At 40.7% G+C, this 22,636-nt stretch overlaps 1 protein-coding gene across 3 annotated transcripts; it reads right to left on the bottom strand.

Moving 5' to 3' along the window:
• Positions 1-9,407: 9,407 nt before the first annotated feature.
• Positions 9,408-22,389, bottom strand: LOC145052933 (putative receptor-like protein kinase At5g39000). Of its 3 annotated transcripts, none has more exons than XM_079000862.1 (3): positions 21,327-22,389; positions 21,137-21,181; positions 9,408-9,572 (listed from the first exon to the last, which is right to left on the bottom strand). In XM_079000862.1, the coding sequence occupies exons 1-3, from the start codon at positions 22,245-22,247 to the stop codon at positions 9,489-9,491; spliced, it is 1,050 nt and encodes a 349-aa protein (XP_078856988.1). In that variant the 5' UTR covers positions 22,248-22,389; the 3' UTR covers positions 9,408-9,488. The 3 variants fall into 3 exon arrangements, with proteins under 3 accessions (XP_078856988.1, XP_078856986.1, XP_078856987.1); XM_079000860.1 differs by lacking the exon at positions 9,408-9,572 and adding an exon at positions 16,657-17,174 and having other exon boundaries at positions 21,327-22,388; XM_079000861.1 differs by lacking the exon at positions 9,408-9,572 and adding an exon at positions 16,657-17,033 and having other exon boundaries at positions 21,327-22,388.
• Between the last annotated feature and the right edge of the window lie 247 nt (positions 22,390-22,636).

Below are 22,636 nucleotides of genomic sequence, written 5' to 3'. Positions count from 1 at the left end.
AACTTAGTGAGTTCCCCCATAATACCTCATACCATGCAAGCATATAACAACAACATTCAGCTAGGAGTTACGGCCCTTGCCCACACTCGGGAAGATACGGGCCCTACCCACACTTCGCTAGCCGGGAGATACGGGCCTCGCCCACACTTGTGAAGATACGGGCCCTGCCCACACTTCGCTAGCGGGGAGGTACGGGCCTCGCCCACACTCTACTATCTGGGAGATACGGGCCTAGCCCACACTCCACTCTCAGAGAGATACGGGCCCTACCCACACTCAACCGCCAACCCATAACATACAAGTATCACACAGACAACAAGTATAAGCAACTCTATCATATTGACACATATATCATACTTAACTAAACCCAGAGATACGGGCTAGGCCCACACTCTAGTACTAGCATCTCGTCTACACGGGTCGACCTTGGTGCCTTAGACCCGTTCCTACTGGAAAGGAAACTCACCTCGAAATAACTGCTGGTCTGTGTGGGAATTGATCACCTACTACTGCTGCTGCTACTCCGGAAATCCTCCGGCTGCAATTCCCACAACATACTAAATCAAGCACTGCTAACTGTCCTTTGGGTAAAATGACCATTTTACCCCTAATCATGCCATAAGCCAAAGTCAGAGTCAACTTTCAGTTGACCCGACTCGCCGAGTTGGCTTGCCAACTCGCCGAGTCCCTGTCCAATCGACTGACCTGGGTCCCATTTCTACTCGTCGAGTTAGGCGTTGACTCGACGAGTTCTCCTTCCAAACTGATTGTTCAAGTCCTTCATCCTACTCGCCGAGTTGTATGAACAACTCGGCGAGTTCATCTTCATCCGATGAACACCATGCTGAGACTCGCTGAGTTGTATGAACAACTCGTCGAGCCTGTTCTTGATCTAAGAAGATTGCCTTGAACTCGCCGAGTCAGGGCATTGACTCGTCGAGTTCCTCCATGGGTGAGTTCGGCTTCCAACTCACTGAGTCACACCCCGTGACTCACTACTCAAACTCGACACAACGAAAAGGGGACAACTCGGAGACTCGCGAGCAGACTCGCCGAGTCAGATGAACGACTCGCCGAGTCGTCGCCATACAATCACTATATACGCGATTTTTCTTGATTCCAGTCTATTCCATTCACATATCTGGGATCCTAGAGCATGAATCACACGTAAAGTTTCCAACTTTACGTGTAGATATTCACCAATGAGGGATTTAGGGCTCAAAATGCCTCAAAAGGGTAGATCTAGATGAACAAGCAACTATGGTCCATAAAGGTAATGGATCTGAGCTCCTAGAGCTCAATCTTGCCTAGACCTAAAGGTCAATCAACTTATTACGACTTATATTGCACATACAAGCTTGGGGAAGGGCTCAAGAAAGACTTAATGGAGCAATAAGCATAAAAACAGAGGGAAAACGGGTTATACCTCAAAGAAATCACTGAGAGAACACTAAGATGCTTGGCTTCCTTCCCTTCCTCTTGATCTACTCCTCTTCCTTCTCAAAATCTTCAAGGAAACAAACTAATAAGCTTCAAACTCACAAGAAAAAAGGCTAGGACGTATGGAGAGCTTCTGAGGGCGAATGGGGTGGAGTTGGGGCGCAAATGGTCGTTTAAATAGGGTGCAAACCCTTGGAAATTAGGGTTTCATCAGACAGCGCGGACTCGCCGAGTCCAGGATATGGACTCGTCGAGTCGCCAACTTAAACGTGTCCCGGGTCCCGTCTCTACTCGGCGAGTCGAACCTATGACTCGCCGAGTCCAAGACTAAAAAAAATGGAAAATACTCAAATGAGATTTACGTACCAGGAACCAGGTGCTACAAATCTCCCCCACTTATTTTAGACTTCGTCCTCGAAGTCTGCTGCTCGATCCCGAAACAGCTCGGGGTAATGCTCTATCATTTCCTCCACCGGCTCCCAAGTCCACTCCGAACCCTTGCGGTGCTGCCATTGCACCTTCACTAGCTCCACCCTCTTGTTCCTCAAATCCTTCGACTTCCTGTCGAGGATTGCGACTGGGCGCTCAATGTAATTCAGGCTGGCATCAACCTGAATATCCTCGAACGACACTACTGCTGAATCGTCCACTAAGCACTCCACAACTAAGAAACATGGAAAGTGTTGTGGATCTGGCTGAGCTCGACTTGCAGATCCAGCCTATACGCCACCTTGCCCACCCGGGCTACAACCCTGAACGGTCCGATGAATCTCGGGCCCAACTTGCCCCGCTTCCTGAATCGAATGACGCCTTTCCAAGGCGACAACTTCAGGAGAACCAAATCCCCGACTTGGAACTCCAAGTCGAATCGACACTTGTCGGCGTAACCCTTCTCTCGACTTTGAGCAGTCTGAAGCCTGCTCCGAACCTATTGGATCCTCTCGGTCGTCTTGAGCACCACTTCGGTGCTCCCCATGACTCTCTGGCCAACTTCACCCCAACATATCGGGGTCATGCACCTCCGTCCGTACAACATCTCGAATGGAGGGCGGTCGATACTCGCGTGGTAGCTGTTGTTGTACGAGAACTCAGCCAAGGGAAGATAGGTATCCCAGCTACCACCGAAGTCCAACACGCACACCCGCAACATATCCTCCAAGGTTTGGATGGTCCGCTCGCTCTGACCATCCGTCTGCGGGTGAAAGGCGGTGCTAAAATGCAAACGAGTGCCCAACTCGTCATGAAATCTCTTCCAAAATCTGGAAGTAAAACGCACATCCCTTTCCGAGATAACCGATACTGGCACCCCGTGCCACGCCACGATCTCCTTGATATAGATGTCGGCCAATTTCTCGGCCGATATGCTCTCCTGGATCGGGATAAAGTGAGCACTCTTGGTCAATCGATCCAGGATGACCCAAATCAAATCCACTCCACGCGCGGTCCTGGGAAGCTTCGTGATAAAATCCATCGTGATATCTTCCCATTTCCACAGTGGAATATCCAACGGCTGCATCTTGCCATGCGGTCTCTGATGTTCGTCCTTGACCTTCCTGCAGGTCAAGCACCGCTCAACGTACCATGCCACATCCCGCTTCATGCAGGGCCACCAATAATCTAGACGAAGATCCCTATACATCTTAGTTGCACCGGGACGAATAGAGAACCGGGACTTGTGCGCCTCCTCCATCAAAATCTGGCGCACGCCTCCGTGATACGCCACCCACACCCTACGGTGTAGTGTCAATAGTCCTCGACTATCATAATCAAAGGAGGAAACCTGACCCACCACACGCTCGCTCTTCCGTTGCTCCTCCTTGATAGCCTCCTGTTGAGCCTCCCGAATTCGCTCCAACAGGGGAGTCACCACGGTCATCCTCATGCAAACGTCCCTGATCGGCGCCGCCTTGCGGCTAAGCGCATCGGCCACCACATTGGCCTTCCCCGGATGGTAGAGGATCTCGCAATCATAATCCTTTACCACGTCCAACCACTGACGCTGCCTCATGTTCAGATTCGGCTGATCCATGAGGTACCTCAAACTCTTGTGGTCCGTGTAAATGGTACATCGAACCCCGTAGAGGTAATGCTGCCAAATCTTGAGGGCAAAAACCACCGCCCCCAGCTCCAAATCATGCGTCGGGTAGTTCGCCTCATGAGGCTTGACCTGCCTCGAAGCGTAGGCAATGACATGCCCCCTCTGCATCAGTACTGCGCCCAACCCTGAAATAGACGCGTCACAATAAACCACAAAATCCTCTACGCCCTCTGGCAGGGCTAAGATCGGCGCCTCGCACAATCTCTGTCTCAGTGTCTCAAATGTAGCCTGCTGCTCGGGTCCCCACCGAAAGATCACGGCTTTTTTTGTCATCCGCGTCAGGGGTACGGCTATCTTGGACAAATCCTGAATAAATCTCCGATAGTAGCCTGCTAATCCCAGGAAACTCCGAATCTCAGATGGAGACTTCGGAACCTCCCATCTCATCATAGCCTCGACCTTTGCCGGATCGACCAGAATCTTGTTCCGGTTGACAAGGTGTCCGAGAAATTGTATCTCATGCAACCAAAACTCACACTTGGAGAACTTGGCATACAAGCTCTCCCTGCTCAGGGTCTCCAACACCTCTCTCAGATGCTCCTCATGCTCCTCCTGGGTCTTGGAATAAACCAAGATGTCGTCGATAAAGACTATCATAGACCGATCCAGAATCGGTCTGCATACGCGGTTCATGAGGTCCATGAACGCGGCAGGAGCATTGGTGAGCCCAAACGGCATTACCACGAACTCATAGTGGCCATAGCGCGTCCGAAACGCGGTCTTCTGCGTATCCTCCTCCCTGACCCTCATTTGATGATAACCCAAACGCAAATCAATCTTGGAGAACCAAGATGCTCCCTGAAGCTGGTCAAAGAGATCATCAATCCTTAGGAGTGGGTAACGGTTCTTCACCATTACCTTGTTCAGCTCCCGATAGTCTATGCACATCCGGTGCGACCCCTCCTTCTTCTTCACAAACAGGATCGGGGCTCCCCAGGGTGAACTACTCGGACGAATAAATACCTTGTCTAGCAGCTCCTGCAGCTGTGTAGACAACTCCTGCATCTCGGGAGGAGCCAACCGATACGGTGCCTTTGCTATCGGAGCCGCACCAGGAACAAGGTCGATCCTAAACTCCACCTATCGCTCCGGAGGTATCCCAGGAAGCTCCTCTGGGAAAACATCTGTGAAATCTCGCACCACCGGAACCTTGCTCACTGACGCCTTACCTGCCTCCCGGATATCCATCACGTACGCGACATATCCTGTGCATTCCTGCTAAAGGTACCGTCTAGCCCTCACTGCTGAACAGACTGAGGGTCCAGACTGTGGCCTCTCGCCATGAATCACTAACTCTCCCCCACCTGGGGCCCGGACTCGCACTAGCTGCTGCGCGCAATCTATCACCGCCCCATTAAGGCTCAACCAATCCATGCCTATAATCACCTTGTTCCCGCGCAACGGAATGGGAACCAAGTGTACCAAATAGCGCTCCTCAAACAACCGTAACACGCAATCCCGAAACACCATCGATGCTCGCATCGATCGATCATCAGCAATCTCTACCTCCAAAGGGCAATCCAACGTGCTCGAAGACTCAGGAAACTTCTTGCTAAGCGCAAGGGAAACAAAGGATCGGGAGGCACCCGAGTCGAACAACACCTGAACTGGAATGCCGTTCACATGGAACGATCCCGTCACCACATCGGGTGCGGCGCGTGCCTCCTCGGTAGTCAGCTGAAATGCCCGGCTCCTCACCACCGGAGCCTCTGCCTTGCCCTGCCGGCCATCCGTGATCCGCAGGGTCACTGGAGCTGGCGCCTTCATTAGCGCTGAAACTGTCAACTGGGGGCAATTGACCTTCTTGTGGCCCCTCTGGTTACAGTGAAAACACAACAACTCCGATGTTTAAATAGATGAAACTGGAGTAGTACAATCCCTGCTAAGGTGCCCTGCCTTGCCGCACTTGTAGCAGCCTGCTGATCCTATCCTACATGCTCCCTCATGCGTCCTGCCGCATTTCCCACAGCGGCCAGGTCCCCCTTGGCCTTTCGGCCTCCCATCTGATCCCCGGGACTTCTTCCCTGAAGCCCCAATCACCTTCCCCGCCTCTGCTTTCCTCTTCCGAATGTGCTCTAAATCAATCTCCCTTTCCCTCGCCCTGGCGATCATGGACTCCAGGGTAGGGCAAGCTGAAAAGCTAACATGCTCCCGGATGTCAGCCCGAAGCATATCATGATAACGGGTCCTCCTCATATCCTCGTCACCTGCATACTGGGGCACCAACAAATCCCTCTCACAGAACTTGGCAGTGATCTCCGCCACAGTCTCCGTCGTCTGCCTCATGTCCAAAAACTCCCTGGCCAGCTGCTAAAGCTCGACAGCCGGCGCAAACTCTACCCTGAACCTGGTCACAAAGTCCGACCATGTCATAGCCTCAATAGCTGAGGCTCCCAACGATTCACCCACTGACTCCCACGAATCTCGAGCTCGGTCTCGTAAACACCCTGCTGCATACCTCACCTTCGACCCCTCGGGGCAGAAGCTAGTCAACTGTGCAGACTCGATGTCTGCAATCCATCGTCTGGTGGCAATGGGGTCTTTCACCCTGTGGAAATCCAACGCACCACTACCTCTGAAGTCCTTAAAGGACAGTGTGCGAGATCCCGATTGGCCAGATGCCATGTCGCTCCTGAATGCCCTGAGGCGATCCTCCATCAACTCGATGATCCCTTCCTTGATCGACCCGAAGATAATGGGGGTCGACTCAAGGATACCCCTGGTGATCTCTGACGCGATGAACTCGCGTAGTCCCTCATCTACCGGCTCGGAACCTGATCCCAAACCTGACCCCTCTCCTGAACCGCCATCTATTGGCCTCGATCGTAGTACCACCATTCTCCAATACATAAATAACAATCATTAGTGATACTGATACTTCTTGAGGGATCATATCTACCACAAGTTTCCTGGTCTCATCTTGGCCTCCCTTGGTTCGGGTACGGATCCTCTGCTTTCAGTAGTACGGGCCCATACTACCTTCCACATCTATCCGTACCTTCTTGAAGGTATGCCTTGACTCCACCAGATCCCTTTCACTATCGCTGATCATTGCTATACTCATCCTAGGCTTTCCCTAGGGAAATCTCCGACTCTATTCTATCCAGTCCTCAGCTGTTACAGGCCTCCTTGTAATGCCAGTTAGCCATTACCTGAATACCATCACATGTGGTGAGGCTCGGATAATCCTTCGAGTAACAGGCTCATCCCTATAACAGTTAGACTCAAACGAGAGCTGCGCAATAGGGCCAAATCCAGCACTCTAAGATTATTCAACCCTGATCACATGTGACGTGACGTATTCACCTAATGGCTAACTCCCACCACTCAGAGTCCCACAAAGCACAAAGCAAGCAGCATTCGAACTAAGGGAACAATCTCAAGCAAATCCGCTCTCATAGAGAAAAACTGATCTAGCATACAGAGCTAAACTCATACTATCAGGCATAACCTAACAGTTTATCCTACTGCTGTCTACTCGATTCTAGCATGCAATTCTCATACAACTGAAACACATAAAGCAGGCACATAAGGCATCACTCCTAGATCCTTAGTCCTATTCTAGCATGTTGTTCTACAAAAGCTGATAAACATAACATAAACTTGTATGGGTACTTTGGGGAATACTTACTGGAGCTCGGCCGGTCGCGCACATCACACACTTCGTTCTTCTTCAAAACTCTTTCCTCAATTTTAGAAAACATTTTCTTTTAGAAAATCTTTTAATCCCTCGATTTGAGTCCAGACACCCCCGAAGGTGTGTCCGAATCCCTCAAACCAGGGCTCTGATACCAACTTGTAACGACCCAAATTTTCACGTCCAAAAATTTCGTTTATAAAACATAACATAGAAAACATTAACAGTTAAAACATTGTTTAGTTGAACCACTTCACATCGAAAACCAAATTGAAAACCACAACATTTGATCAACCAAAATATTAGAGTATCAATCCCAGAAGAAACTCGTAACTGCGGAAACAAGAGAGTGTGTGTGACACGCTGCTACCGCGACAGCTCCTTTCCCCTGGCTGAGGAGGTACCTGAAACCAAAACTGAAAACCGTAAGCACAAAGCTTAGTGAGTTCCCCCATAATACCTCATACCATGCAAGCATATAACAACAACATTCAGCTAGGAGTTACGGGCCTCGCCCACACTTAGGAAGATACGGGCCCTGCCCACACTTCGCTAGCTGGGAGATACGGGCCTCGCCCACACTTGTGAAGATACGGGCCCTGCCCACACTTCGCTAGCCGGGAGGTACGGGCCTTGCCCACACTCTACTATCTGGGAGATACGGGCCTAGCCCACACTCCACTCTCGGAGAGATACGGGCCCTACCCACACTCAACCGCCAACCCATAACATACAAGTATCACACAGACAACAAGTATAAGCAACTCTATCATATTGACACATATATCATACTTGACTAAACCCAGAGATATGGTCTCGGCCCACACTCTAGTACTAGCATCTCGTCTACACGGGTCGGCCTTGGTGCCTTAGACCCGTTCCTACTGGAAAGGAAACTCACCTCGAAATAACTGTTGGTCTGTATGGGAATTGATCACCTACTACTGCTGCTGCCACTCCGGAAATGCTCTGGCTGCAATTCCCACAACATACTAAATCAAGCACTGCTAACTGTCCTTTGGGTAAAATGACCATTTTACCCCTAATCATGCCATAAGCCAAAGTCAGAGTCAACTTTCAGTTGACCCGACTCGCCGAGTCCCTATCCAATCGACTGACTTGGGTCCCATTTCTACTCGTCGAGTTAGGCGTTGACTCGACGAGTTCTCCTTCCAAACTGATTGTTCAAGTCCTTCATCCTACTCGCCGAGTTGTATGAACAACTCGGCGAGTTCATCTTCATCCGATGAACACCATGCTGAGACTCGCCAAGTTGTATGAACAACTCGTCGAGCTTGTTCTTGATCTAAGAAGATTGCCTTGAACTCGCCGAGTCAGGGCATTGACTCGTCGAGTTCCTCCATGGGTGAGTTCGGCTTCCAACTCACTGAGTCACACCCCGTGACTCACTACTCAAACTCGACACAACGAAAAGGGGACAACTCGGAGACTCGCGAGCAGACTCGCCGAGTCGTCGCCATACAATCACTATATACGCGATTTTTCTTGATTCCAGTCTATTCCATTCACAGATCTGGATTCCTAGAGCATGAATCACACGTAAAGTTTCCAACTTTACGTGTAGATATTCACCAATGAGGGATTTAGGGCTCAAAATGCCTCAAAAGGGTAGATCTAGATGAACAAGCAACTATGGTCCATAAAGGTAATGGATCTGAGCTCCTCTTGCCTAGACCTAAAGGCCAATCAACTTATTACGACTTATATTGCACATACAAGCTTGGGGAAGGGCTCAAGAAAGACTTAATGGAGCAATAAGCATAAAAATAGAGGGAAAACGGGTTATACCTCAAAGAAATCACTGAGGGAACACTAAGATGCTTGGCTTCCTTCCCTTCCTCTTGATCTACTCCTCTTCCTTCTCAAAATCTTCAAGGAAACAAACTAATAAGCTTCATACTCACAAGAACAAAGGCTAGGACGTATGGAGAGCTTCTGAGGGCGAATGGGGTGGAGTTGGGACGCAAATGGTCGTTTAAATAGGGTGCAAACCCTTGGAAATTAGGGTTTCATCAGACAGCGCGGACTTGCCGAGTCCAGGATATAGACTCGTCGAGTCGCCAACTTAAACGTGTCCCGGGTCCCGTCTCTACTCGGCGAGTCGAACCTATGACTCGCCGAGTCCAAGACTAAAAAAAATGGAAAATACTCAAATGAGATTTACGTACCAGGAACCAGGTGCTACATATAGTATCACAACAACGAGTATAATAGTGCTCAAAGTAAATACAACCATCATAAATATAATTGAAAAGTTACACCAAAGTATATGTTTACATGTTTCAAAATCAATTACTTTATGATGACAAAATAAATTGTTTGACAATTTAACGTCCCATCCTCAAAGCGCTGATGTTTTCCTGTTTCACTGATTTCCTGAGAATACAAGTAGTTTTGAAAAAGTGTCAACAATTAAGTTGGTGAATTCATAAGAGTTTTGTTTGAGGAAGAAACCGTTTCCTTGTAAAAGCGATAGAGTTTGATTTCCAGAAAATCCAATATTTTCTTAGTTAAGTGTGAAAAGAATATTCCTATATTATGTGATAATGAACCCTAGAAAGACCCGTAGATTTCTTCTATAATCGTCCAGCGTATATAAGTTATATAAGATTTAAGTTAAATAAACCGTTGAATATAGTGGGTCTGCCCTAGGTCCACAACCAAACAAGGAATAGGAGATGAGGCGGGCCCACCAATTCTAAGTCGATCGAGACTAGATTCTTATACAACTCTAGCATATACGCTTAGCAATTATAGCTGAAGTCTAACAATTCTAGATGAAATATAGCTTTAATATCATAAAAACTATTTTATGTGAACCTGGAACTTTGTATTTATACCCTTTTTGTATAAAAACCTGGTACTTTGTATCTGTTCCCCTTTTTGTATAAACAGGTACTTTGTATTTGTACCCCCTTTTGGTATGAAACCGGTACTTTGTATTTGTACCCCTTTTCGTATGAAAACTTGGTACTTTGTATTTGTACCTCTTTTTGTATAAAAACAGTACTTTGTATTTGTAGCCCTTTTCATATGAAAACCTGGTACTTTGTATTTGTACCCCTTTTCGTATAAAACCGGTACTTTGTATTTGTACCCCTTTTCGTATAAAACCGGTACTTTGTATTTGTACCCCTTTTCGTATAAAACTGGTACTTTGTATTTGTACCCATTTTTGTATGAAAACCTTTTGTAATGTAAATGAACATGAACTATACCTATTATAGTTTATCAAAATGTTTGAAATGTATATGCAACCTAACTATACCTATTATAGTTTAGTATGTTTGTTTGTAGTGTATAAGAACCCTTTTCTATGTAAGTCGAATGTATAGTATAATATAACTATGTTTATCTTGCTTTGTTTTGTACTAATGGTAATGACGGAGGATTCTTACAATTCAGTGAATATTTTCTGTTATATAATTATACCACAACAAGGAACACATGTAAAATATGAAGTCATCAAAGATTTAACACTTTGCTCAACATGTTACAAAGTGTGTTGAAAGTTATAGGCTGTTAACTAGTTTTTAACCTTTCTACACTATTTTAGAAAAATCATACGAAGTCGAAAACTGAATCCATAAATTCTGAGAGTTCCTAGAATGTCTCTAGTTTATTCATAATTTTTATCATGATTTTTGGAAGCCTTTAACGTGTGTTAAAATGTGCATATTCACATACTGGTCCGGATTTGTTCTTGAAATTATAGGCTGTTTTGTAATCACCATAAATTGTAGAAAAATCATATGGAGTTGTGCAAGTAGTCATTTTAACGGTATAAACCTAAACTATTTACATTTAATACAGTTTTGAAAAAAAAAAATTTAAGTTGGCCAAAACAGTCCATGAATGGAGTCCAACTTTTCTGATGAAAGCTGTCAAAAGAATTTAGTTGTGTTCTTGGTGTTTTATCTTGTATTCCACCCCTTAAAACTTAAGAAAACATGAAAATATAGGGGTATGAACTCACCTTGTGTGATTTCAGTGGATGAATGTTGGAGAAGGGAAGTGTTCAACTCAAGAACACTTGAAGATGCCTTGAAGATTTTCGAGAATCTAACATCAAAGTGATGGAGTCTGTGTAAGAAATCGATGATTGGAGTAGAATGAAGTGTAATAATCACAAGGAGGATGAATTATACTTACCAAGAGTATAATAAAGCTTGATGATCAGCCTTGGAGTCTCGAAATAGAGAGAAAAAGTTTGAGAGAAAAGTGTTTGATCTTTTGTTGGAAAATAAGTGAATGAATGAAGTGTGAGGAGAGAGGATGGATGTTCCATCCCTAAGAACGTGGGATTGGCTGGTAAATGAGTGGAAAGGGCATTGAAGTGACTTAGGTAAGGTGGGGAGGTGTGGCTGGTCATAGAGTGGGTGTGGGGTGGTTGCTTGTGTCATAAGGTAAAGCAAAGTCAACACTCAACCTTTGTACTTCACCCATTCATTTCTTGGATAAGATTTGCACCAAAAACGTGGGGATTAATGAATTATGGGGCTTTAATTGATAAAATAAAGTTTTGGGTGAAAATCCCATGTTAAAACGATGAAAAACGAAGCTAAAATGAAGTCGTAATCGAAAACCGGCAAGGAAGGCTGAATCTGCGAGACCTCTCGGTCCTGGCCGAGGTTCGGTCCTAAGGCTGCTGGGCCCGTAGGCGAAATGAAGCGAAAGAGGCAGGAGGCGAAGGCGAAGGTGGAGTTCGGTTGGTCCGAGGTTCGGACCCGAGAGGGAGGGTTCGGTCCGAAGGTTGCTGCTCGGTTCGGTCCCTGGTGCCTGGTTTGGTTCTTCCTACTTCGGTTCCTCGGTTCGCAGGAGCTTCGAGTCAGCAGGGGGGTTCAGTCCCTTCTTGGACCTTCGGCTCTAAGAGGCTTCGGCCCAATAGAGGGGTTTCGGGTCTTTTAGGGTATTTTACTCGTTCTAACCCCGTTTAAACCGGTTTTTGACCCGGTTAAGGGCAGGATGACCCGGATGATTTCAAAAAGTTACGGGAACTTTTGAGAGAGCTTTGGGAGAGATTTCACATTCTTGGAGAGAGTTGGGAGAGATTTGACCTACATGGAGAGATTTGGGAGAGATTCTAAATAGAGAGAGATAGAGTGAAAACGATTGAGAGAGGTTTCATGTGTGACATTTGAGAGTGTCCGGTTTCGCAAAGCAAGGTCCGTAAACCCCGTTAAGCCAAGTTTAAGGATCTTACACACTCCCGATGAGTATGCTACATTATTTTATGGGTTTGGTTAATTACAAAACGTCGTTTTAGGTTTAATGAAATCTAGATATACGAACTTTTCAATTGATGATTTCTCATTAGCATAGCGATTTGTATAGTAATTTTCTAACGTAAGCCCTAGTACCCAAGGGTTAATTGAGTCGACCGGTTTGACTTGTTGAATTTGACTTGACTAGAAATTTTACGGTTGTCACTGTCTTGCACTCATTGCCCAATTGTTCTGATCAATTTATCTTAACTTATCATTTTACCAAACAAGAGACCACATTGGCTCGAATTCAGAACCTCCTGCGAACTGTTGAAACAGTAATAAAAGGAAAAGGTGTTGCCTCCATTCTTGTTGTGGCTCCTAAGGACAATGGAAATAGAGGAAAGGTCCACCCAAACAGAATTTCAAGGGAAAGTCCCAAGTTAGGTCATCAAGCAATTGACCCAAAGGTAAATCCAGTTCTGACGCTCCCCCTGCCTCCGATCCTAAAGAGGCTACTTGCTTCAACTGCCACAAGAAAGGGCATTGGAAATGAAGCTGCCTGAAATACTTGCAAGACATAAAGGATGGAAAAATGACACCAACCTCAGCAAGTATTTACACTATCTTATCTAAAAACACATCATATTCCCATTCTTGGGTCCTTGATACAAGATGTGGTTTTCACATTTGCTCTGATTTGCAGGGGCTAAGAAAAAGTGATGATGTGGAGCATGGAAGGAAGAACTTGATCATGGGAAATAGGCGATCTTCACCTGTTACCAAGATTGGAGTTCATAACTGAGTGCTTAGTAGTGGGTTAGTTTTAGATTTGATAAACTATTTCTACTCTTCAGAGATGACATGAAACATCATTTCATTTCATACTTTATCTGAACAAGGTTTTAGATATTCTTTTGATAATGACAATGGATCTATTTCTGCTTTTAAAAGTGGTGTATGTTATTTAGAAGCTTTACCTTGTGATGGTGTGTATGAAACTGTGATGCTTGTAGAAAATTTAGGTAATAGTGTTTTACAAATTGATTCGTCTAATGGTTTATAAAAAGCATACTTGTAGCATTGTCGTCTTGAACATGTCAACAAGAAACGCATCGCCCAACTCTAAAAGGATGGAGTGATGGAATCATTTGACTTAAGGTTAAATGATACGTGCAAGTCTTGTTTACTTGGAAAGATGAAAAAAATCACCTTTCACTGGTTCTTGTGAAAGAAGTGAAGGATTATTAGATCTCATATACATAGATGTGTGTGGGCCCTTCAGATCCACCATAAGGGATACAAATCGATTCTATATGACTTTTGCTGATGATTATAGCAGATATAGTTAAATCTAATTAATCAAGCATAACTCAGAAACATTTGAAAAGTTCAAAGAGTTTAGACAAGAAGTCAAGAATCAATTAGGCAGGAATGTCAAGATGCTTGGATCCGATAGAGGCGGTGGGTATCTTAGTATTGAATTCCATGACAACCTCAAGGAATGTGTAATATTTTCACAATTAACACCTCCTAAGACACCATAACTTAATGGTGTGGCTGAGAGGCATAATCAAACCATGTTAGACACAATTCGTTCCATGATGAGTCGAGCTTCACTTCCAATCTCATTTTAGGGGTATGCCTTAGAGACTGCTGCCCATATTCTTAATCATGCCCCAACTAAGAAGGTTTCCAAAACACCTCATGAAATGTGGACAACGAAGGTTCCCTTGTTAGCACATATCAAGGTTTGGGGTTGTGAAGCTTTCATTAGACGAGAGACACATGACAAGCTTGAACCTCAAAGAGAGAGACGTATTTTCAACGGTTACCCACAAAAATCATTTGGATATTTATTCTAAAGACCTAGTGACAACGTGGTCTTCATAGCATGAAGAGGATTCCGTCGCAAGAGAGAGCTCATATGCAAAGAGGTTAGTAGGAGTACTATTGATCTTGAGGAAATTCAAGAGAAAAATGTTGAAAGAACCTCTGAAAATGCTAGGGCTCAACATGAGGAAGAAATTCCAGTTGAACCAATTGACAAGTCATTACCTCTTATGCATTCTAGTATATTTAGCGTTCCGCATGTGTTGTATGGTTTCCATATAACGACAAATGGTGATACATTTATAAGTGATAGTACACTGGTAGATTTAGATGCACCTGCTAACTACAAGGAAGCAATGGCGGGCCCTAAGGTTGCCAAGTGGAAAGAGGCTATAGACAGCGAGATCAAGTCCATGTATGACAACAAAGTTTGGAATTTTATTGAAAATGTATCAGGTCATAAGACAGTTGGGTGCAAATGGATCTTCAAAAATAAGAATAAAATGGATGGAAAGGTACACACTTTCAAAGCTCGATTGGTAGTGAAGGGCTTTACTCAAACCCCATGGGTTGACTATGATGGGACCTTGTCACTAGTAGCTAAGATTAAATCTATTAGGGTGATGCTAACCATAGAGGCATTTCATGACTATGAAATTTAGCAGATGGATGTCAAATACACTTTCCTTAATGGGAAGTTGGCTGAAGATGTTCACATAAGTCAGCCAGAAGGTTTTGTCGATGCAAAGTATCCCAATAGAGTATGTAAGCTTGAGGAATCAATATATGGATTGAAACAAGCTTCTTGCAGATGGAATCTTTGCTTTAATGAAAAAGTCAAAGAGTTTGGCTTCTCTACGAGTGAATATGAATCTTGTGTATATGTTAAAGCTAGTGGGGGTATACTAACCTTCCTAGTATTGTATGTCGATGACATACTTCTTATAGGAAAGGACATTCAAACTTTTTGAGAAGTTATGTCTTGGCTTGGAAAGTGTTTCGCTATGAAGGATCTGGGAGAGGCTACTTATATTCTGGGGATAAGGGTTAAATGATAAGACCAGAAGGATAAAGTTTCCAACATTAACCGATAAGACCATCCAAAAGGTCAAAAGTTTAAACCCTAGATTTAAAGGGGCTAAAAAATGACATGACTTCCCCCATTATGCACTTAACCCAAAAGTCCATAGCTCATTTAATCCAGAACATATTCTAATACCTAATCCAACAAAAACGTTGGTGCTTTATAGACATGTCAAATGCATGTCTTGAAGCCACAATGAGCCAAAAGAGGGTTTTTTTCCATTGAAATCCCATGCATGATTCAAAACCCCACAAGAATCTAGATCCATCCCAACAACTATGTTAAATGTCCTAAAGATCCACAAAGTTGCAAACTTTATAAGATCCTAACACTCTAACCCACAAGAACATGAAGATTTATGGACAAAACATAAGATCTAGCAACCTAACATGATTAAAAAAATGAGTCTTGAACACTTACAAGGGTCCAGAAGATTGCTAACACCAAGGATGACGACTAGCTAGCTGAGTCGTAGATGGCTTCTTCTTTCTTCCTTCCAAGGCTTCAGGAACACTAACAAAGGTTGGAAATGAGATAGAGATGGATTTAGGGTTTCACACGTCTGATGGAGGCTGATGATGAGCAAACCCTAGCCCCCTCATTCATTTAAATAGGGAACAAAACCCAGAGAATATGGTTTCTGACTTGCTAGCTGCCACGTCGTGGCTTATACTACCACACCGTGATGGCTTAAATGAAACATACGGGCAAATACTGACTTGCCACGTCATGGTGCCTAACCACCATGTCATGGCGATCCTATACGATGCCAAAATTTGTAAATTGCAAAGTAACCCGAGATTCGGATGTTACACATTTTTTAGAGCTACATATTTGATTCATAACATTTACGATATCATCATCTTTTCTTAGTAATGTTACATTAAAATGATTTGTGATTCCAAAGATATCAGCCATAAAGTGCATATTAAGCAAAAATCAAATGATTTTAATGACTTCAAGAAGCGAACAACTTCATATTTACGATCACAACTACTATTCTCATTACCAAGGTCTTCAAGTACCTCACAAATTGAAGGATATATGGTCTTATATATATATATATATATATATATATATATATATATATATATATATATATATATATATATATATATATATATATATATATATATATATATATATATATATATATAATCTAGAACAGTAGTCGTCTACTCAAATATTGGTTCCCTACGATAGCGAGGGCCGAGACCGCAAGAGTTGTAGGACACAATGAAATGAAAGGGAAGAGAACGAGACAATGGATCGATTTTAATTTACATGAGTTGGATTGGGGTTTTTCTTTTAAATTTGGGTTATTTTTTAATAGAGAAAATTTGGACCTTAAAATATTTGGTATATTTATTTCATTTTGTACAGTACTCGAGTACTACAAGATATGTCCTAATTTTGTTCAACGGAGTGACTAACTTTTTTTTTCTAAAGAACTCTAAAAAAATTAAAAAATTCGGTTGGTCCAAAGACACCTCTAGCCATAGCTTAAATTTGCTCATGCACCCAACTCCAACACATCGTTGGTCATAATACCGGCAAAGTCTCCGACCACCACCAACATTAAAAGCTGAATCGAAAATCAAAATCTCCACAACGAATCCGAGTAAGAAAAGGAAAGAGGCAACCCCTTCCCCCTGGACTAGTGGGGTTTTTGATCTTTTCTTCTTTGTAAACATCACAGTCACTATTTGTTTCATCCTGCACACCCATTCCACAAACGTTAATGGTGCTGCTTTTAGCTTTGGCCACAATTAGTGGAACACCAGAAGCTTCATCGTGCTTATCATCACAATGGCAAATGATATCATTGTTGTTATTTGGATTAATTTTTTCCATAACCTACACGAGAAAAAAAAAATCAAACTCCGCCAAAAGAAATGATCAGTCGTGATAAATTCATGATCTCGTTTGTTACGTAGGTTGATTACAACCTTGAAATGTGTCACTAAACCATGGAGTAATGAAGTTAGGATCTTATGGGAAGTTTGTTTTGAATTTTTAATATTGCTAACAAATATTTTCAAATTGAATTAATACGATCTTAAGGAAACAAACAGAGTTTAATACATATCTTAAGGAAATATTTTTTATTTTCAAGTATTATCCGTAAGTTACATATAGCTCAAAGTAATATATTTGAAAGGATTTGAGGGCGATGGCTTAGATATGGACGACAATGTTAAATTGTCAAAGAACGTCGCAAAGCCGTGTACCCGTAGATTTATAAAAATAAAAGTAAAGCATATAACAAAAGCAGCAAATTGTATCCAAACATGCCTAGTTTTATTTAATTTTCATTTTACAATATAGATTATATAAATCATGCTCATAACCGAACATTTTCAATATTTTAGTATCTGAAAACTGAAGCATTTCATTTATCAATAGTGGTTTATAATTTATAAATGAACGGTGGTAAATAAACCCTAATAAAAAAAATACATATGTGTTTGTATGGTCCACTGTGTGAATGTGAGAAGATTGCTTTACCATCACTTTTATTTATAGCATATCAAACGAAAGTTTTTGTTAGAGGCCAAATAGTCACAATCAACAATCTAATGGTGCTTTTTATCATACGCGTGAATTGCTTTTTCGGTCAATATACATAATGTTTAAATTATACTAAATGTTTTTTATATTATATATTTTTCATATACTATCTCCTTTTAATTAACAATGTTTTTGCTTACTTTATTATTTTTAACTAATTATTTTATATAATTTGAAACTCCAGCATTAAATAACATTGAAGTTGAGTTGGTAAAGATTGTATGTTTTCCTTTCATACCCCTAATTGTTTATTGACCCCAGACTTTTATTTCTTGACTTTTTTTATTATCTATTTATTTTTAATATTTTTGATAAATGCATAGTGTTATTGTTAACAAAAAAAATATTTTTATTTTCGTTTGGACTTTTTTGTGTTCAGTATTGTATTATTTTTTTTGTTTGGAGTATCCATGTATTATTTTTTTTGGATTATCCTAATATTATTATTATTTTCGCTCCAACTATCTTTGCGTTGTTTTTTTATTGGATTATCCATTTGTTACTTTTTTAGTACAAACTGTTTTGTATTATTTTTTTTATTTCCGACTATCCATGTGCTGTTTTTCCGTTTGGACTATTCACATGTTAGTTTTTTCGTCCCAACTATCATTTTGTTATTTTCTGTTCTGACTATCCTTACCTTGTTTTTTTTCGGTCGAATTATCCACGAGTTATTTTTTTCATTCGTAGTATTTCTATGTTATTGTTTCGTTCCGATTATCTCTATGTTATTTTCCATTTCGACTATTCATATGCTATTTTTTTTTCAATGAGACTATATTTGTGTTTTTTTTCATTCCGTCTATCATTATGTTGTTTTTTCCATCGGATTATCTTCATGTTATTTTTTTCATTGAGACTATCTCTGTCCGAACGAAAAAAATAGCACAGAGATAGTCAAAATGAAAATATAACACATAAATAGACGGGAAGAGAAAATAACATAAAGATGGTACGAACAAAAAAATAATATAAGTATAATCCGATCGGAAAAAAGAATGATACAAGGATAGTTCGAACGAAAAATTACCCAATATTAGTACGGATGAAAAAAATAACACAAGGATAATCCAGATGAAAATATAACATATAGATAGTCCGAACCTCTATATATATATATATATATATATATATATATATATATATATATATATATATATATATATATATATATATATATATATATATATAGTCCAACCGAAAAATAAAAATACAATTATATATAAAATATTGTTTTTCTAAAACACAAATAATTAAAAGTGGTTGTTAGGTGATAACGGATACCTAATATGGGATACATAAGCAATTAGGGGTATAAAAAGACAGTTGGAAAATCGTTTAATACTCCGAACAAAAAAATAACGGGGTCAAATCAAAACACAGTTGTTAGTTTATAGCGGCAATTAGGGGTTGATACTACATCTTTTTTTTTTTTAGGATTATCCCAATGTTTTTGTCCCAATATTATTATTTTGTTTAATACTCTGAACAAAAAAAAAATAACAGGCCAAATCAAAAAAATAACAGAAAAGTAGTGGCATTTAGTGGTATTAAAAGACAATTGGAAAATAATACAAAAGTAGTGGTTGATACTCCTGACTTTTTTTCTATAAAAACAAAACACAATTTGAAAATTATTATTTTGTCCCAATTATTATTTTGACATGTTTGATAAAAGTAGTTATTAACTCATAATTGGTAGTTATAACTTTTATTTATTATAAGAATGTTTGACAAATATAACTAAAAACTTCTAAAATATATAAAATCATATCAAAAGACAATTGTTTAGAAAACATCCATATATAAAAATATTTTTAAGAAAAACTCTGAAAATGAATTTAAAAAACACAGTAACATTTTGTTAAACACTATAAGAAGTGGTTTTTAAATTTATAACATTTTGTTTAAACGAAAAGCTAAATGATCGTAATGACAAACAAAATTTTTTGTTTAAATTAGAACGTTTTGTAAAAAAACTAGAAGCTAGAAACTTATAAACGTTTCCAAATGATCCATATCAAACACCCTTTTAATTTATATATGGTTAGTGCTAAATAAACCCTACGAAGACATGTGTATGTTAGGTCCACTTTGTGAATGAGATAAGGTCCGTTTAATATTTCCGTTAAGAGCAATATTAATAAGAGCTTTTCCTAAAGGATAAATAGTAATAACCAACATCAAAAAGAGATTTTTACTATTGGAGTAATGAATTGCATTCAAAATGTTTAAATTTTACTAAATCTATTGTTTTTAAATTTTATGTTTGCCATAATAAATCCTTTTTATTTAAGAATTTTTTCTTTACTGTTAAAAATGAAGGTGGCGGTTGGCTGTGAAGAATCACCCTCTTTTTGTGAAAGTTATAAAAGCAGTTCATAATATCTGAGGAACTGGAAGTAGACGACATGTTGCATGTCATAGAATCTTAAAATGGTGGAATGTTATGCACGAGAAAGGTATTGTTCTTCATTCTTGTTTAACTCTTAGGAATGGAGAGGATACCTTCTTTGGAAGGATAATTGGTATCAAAATGTCCATCTTTCTATATATGCTCTTCCAAATAGAGAGACATATAGATTTTTTGATAAAAGACCAACGGGGAAATGATGATTAGATGTGGGATTGCAAAGAGAAATTAATCAGCATGTGGAAACTTTACAATTTCAAGAATTGAGTCTTTTATTGGTCAACTTTAATATGAATTCTAAGTCGGATAGATGGAAATGGGAGTTGTCGATGATGATCATTTTATACTAAACAATACTATACGGTTTATATGGTCCAAATTTTGTAAACACATTCTCCTATTTTGTTTAAAGAACAAGGTGGATCATAGTATGTGCTAAGAAAAGTAAGCATTTTTCTTGGCGTCTTTCAGTTTTGCAAAAGGATTTGTGAACCTAGAGACCAAAAGGATTTGTTGCCCTTTCAGTTTTGCAACCTCACTGTGATATAGATGTAGGATCACTAATTCTACTCCTAAACTAAAACTTGAACCTTCAAACTTTTGGTCATGGTACTTTTCCACCAAACTTGATATGATTAGGCCCCAAGGCCATTAAAAAGCATATCTTATGAGAAATAAAAAAATCAAGGGGAAGGTCTATGTGTATTTTTTACTGTTTGTATTGAATAACGAAAACTAATTGAAATTTACTATTGCATATATTTTTATATTAACAATTGCTTTCAGGTGTAATACTTGTAATAAATAATTCAACATAACTGACTACTTAGCGTACCTGAGGTTTCGACGATTCTGCATGTTCTGAAGATTCTGCAAGTTCCTGAACCATGCATATAAACAATGTTACATGGCAGCGTTAATAACCAAAAAATTTCAACGCCAGCCAATCTAATTGTTTACCATGCATATAAAAATAAATAAACACAAAAGTACCACATACCACTTAATTTTTAAAAGTAACTTACTTGCAATTCCAAAGCTTTTTCAAGTTTTTTTATGACCAAACCCATTGAGGGTCGTTGATTTCGATCATTTTGCAAGCATAGATAAGCAATCCCCGCAAACCTATTCAAGCTATTCGAGTCTATTTGGTTCTTCAAATCATGATCAATAATATCATTTAAATTTCCTTTTTCACAGTAGCTTTGGGCTAGAGGGGCTAGAAACCTCCGTTCATCACTTACGTTAATGAAGCCAGGTCTCCCGCATAAAACTTCAAACAATACAACACCAAATGAATAAATATCCGACTCTTTTGTGAGGATCCCTGTATCGATATATACCGGATCACAATAACCATATGTACCACTACCATTAGTAATGAGATAACTCTCATTTTCATTTGCACGACCAATCTTGGAAAGTCCAAGATCAGATATCATGGCTTTGAAGTTATGATCTAACAGAATATTTCCACTCTTAATATCCCTATGGATAACTCTATGATTTTCTGCAACATGGTTATGAAGATAATCCAAACCACGGGCTGCATCGATGCATATCTTGATCCGTTGCTTCCATGGTAGTGGAAAGATGGGATTTGCCATACTTAGGTATCTGTCGAGGCTTCCATACACTGCATACTCGTAAATAAGGATCTTTTCATTGCCTTCTTCGCAATAACCAAGAAGGGAGACTAGGTTTGGATGTTTATAGCGGGATAGCAATTGAATCTCTGTTAAGAACTCTTTAAGACCTTGACCAGAATGGCCAATCTTTTTTAGTCTCTTTACAGCAACCGGGGTTAGTTTACCGCTAAGTAACAGTTCTCCTTTATAGACGTCGCCATATCCACCGCTTCCGATAATGGTTGTGAAGTTTCTGGTGGCTATTTCAATGTCTCGAAAGGGTATTTTGAGGTGCTGTGACTTTATGATGACTGACATTAGTTTTGTGTAATACGAAAAATATGGCGCTTAAGAGTTAAAGATAAAAGAAATGATACACAAAACGATTGTGTCGGAAGGAATGATGCACAGATGCGTATGGATGATGAAACCAGGCGCAGATATGTTTTACATTAAAGAAAAGCAAACGGTTTATAAAGACATAGTGAACGTGTTGCTATGTTGCATATCCTCGTAGACTTTGGTCATAAAGAAAAAGCAAGCGTGTTTTTGCTTATTTTATTCATCTTGTCATTGGCTTGCATTTTAACGGAAACTCTTAAGAAATTTATTAGTGCCCACTATGGTCCACATGTCACAGGTACAAACTAGAGAAATCATAACATATTATAAAGACTAAATTGCACAAATGGTCCCCATAGTTTGCT

The sequence above is a fragment of the Lactuca serriola genome, chromosome 5 (genome assembly GCF_051521515.1).
Source record: "Lactuca serriola cultivar US96UC23 chromosome 5, Lser_US96UC23_V15, whole genome shotgun sequence".
Classification (NCBI taxonomy): Eukaryota; Viridiplantae; Streptophyta; class Magnoliopsida; order Asterales; family Asteraceae; genus Lactuca; species Lactuca serriola.
Note: the sequence above shows the minus strand (reverse complement) of the source record. Positions and strands in the feature narration are given on the sequence as shown.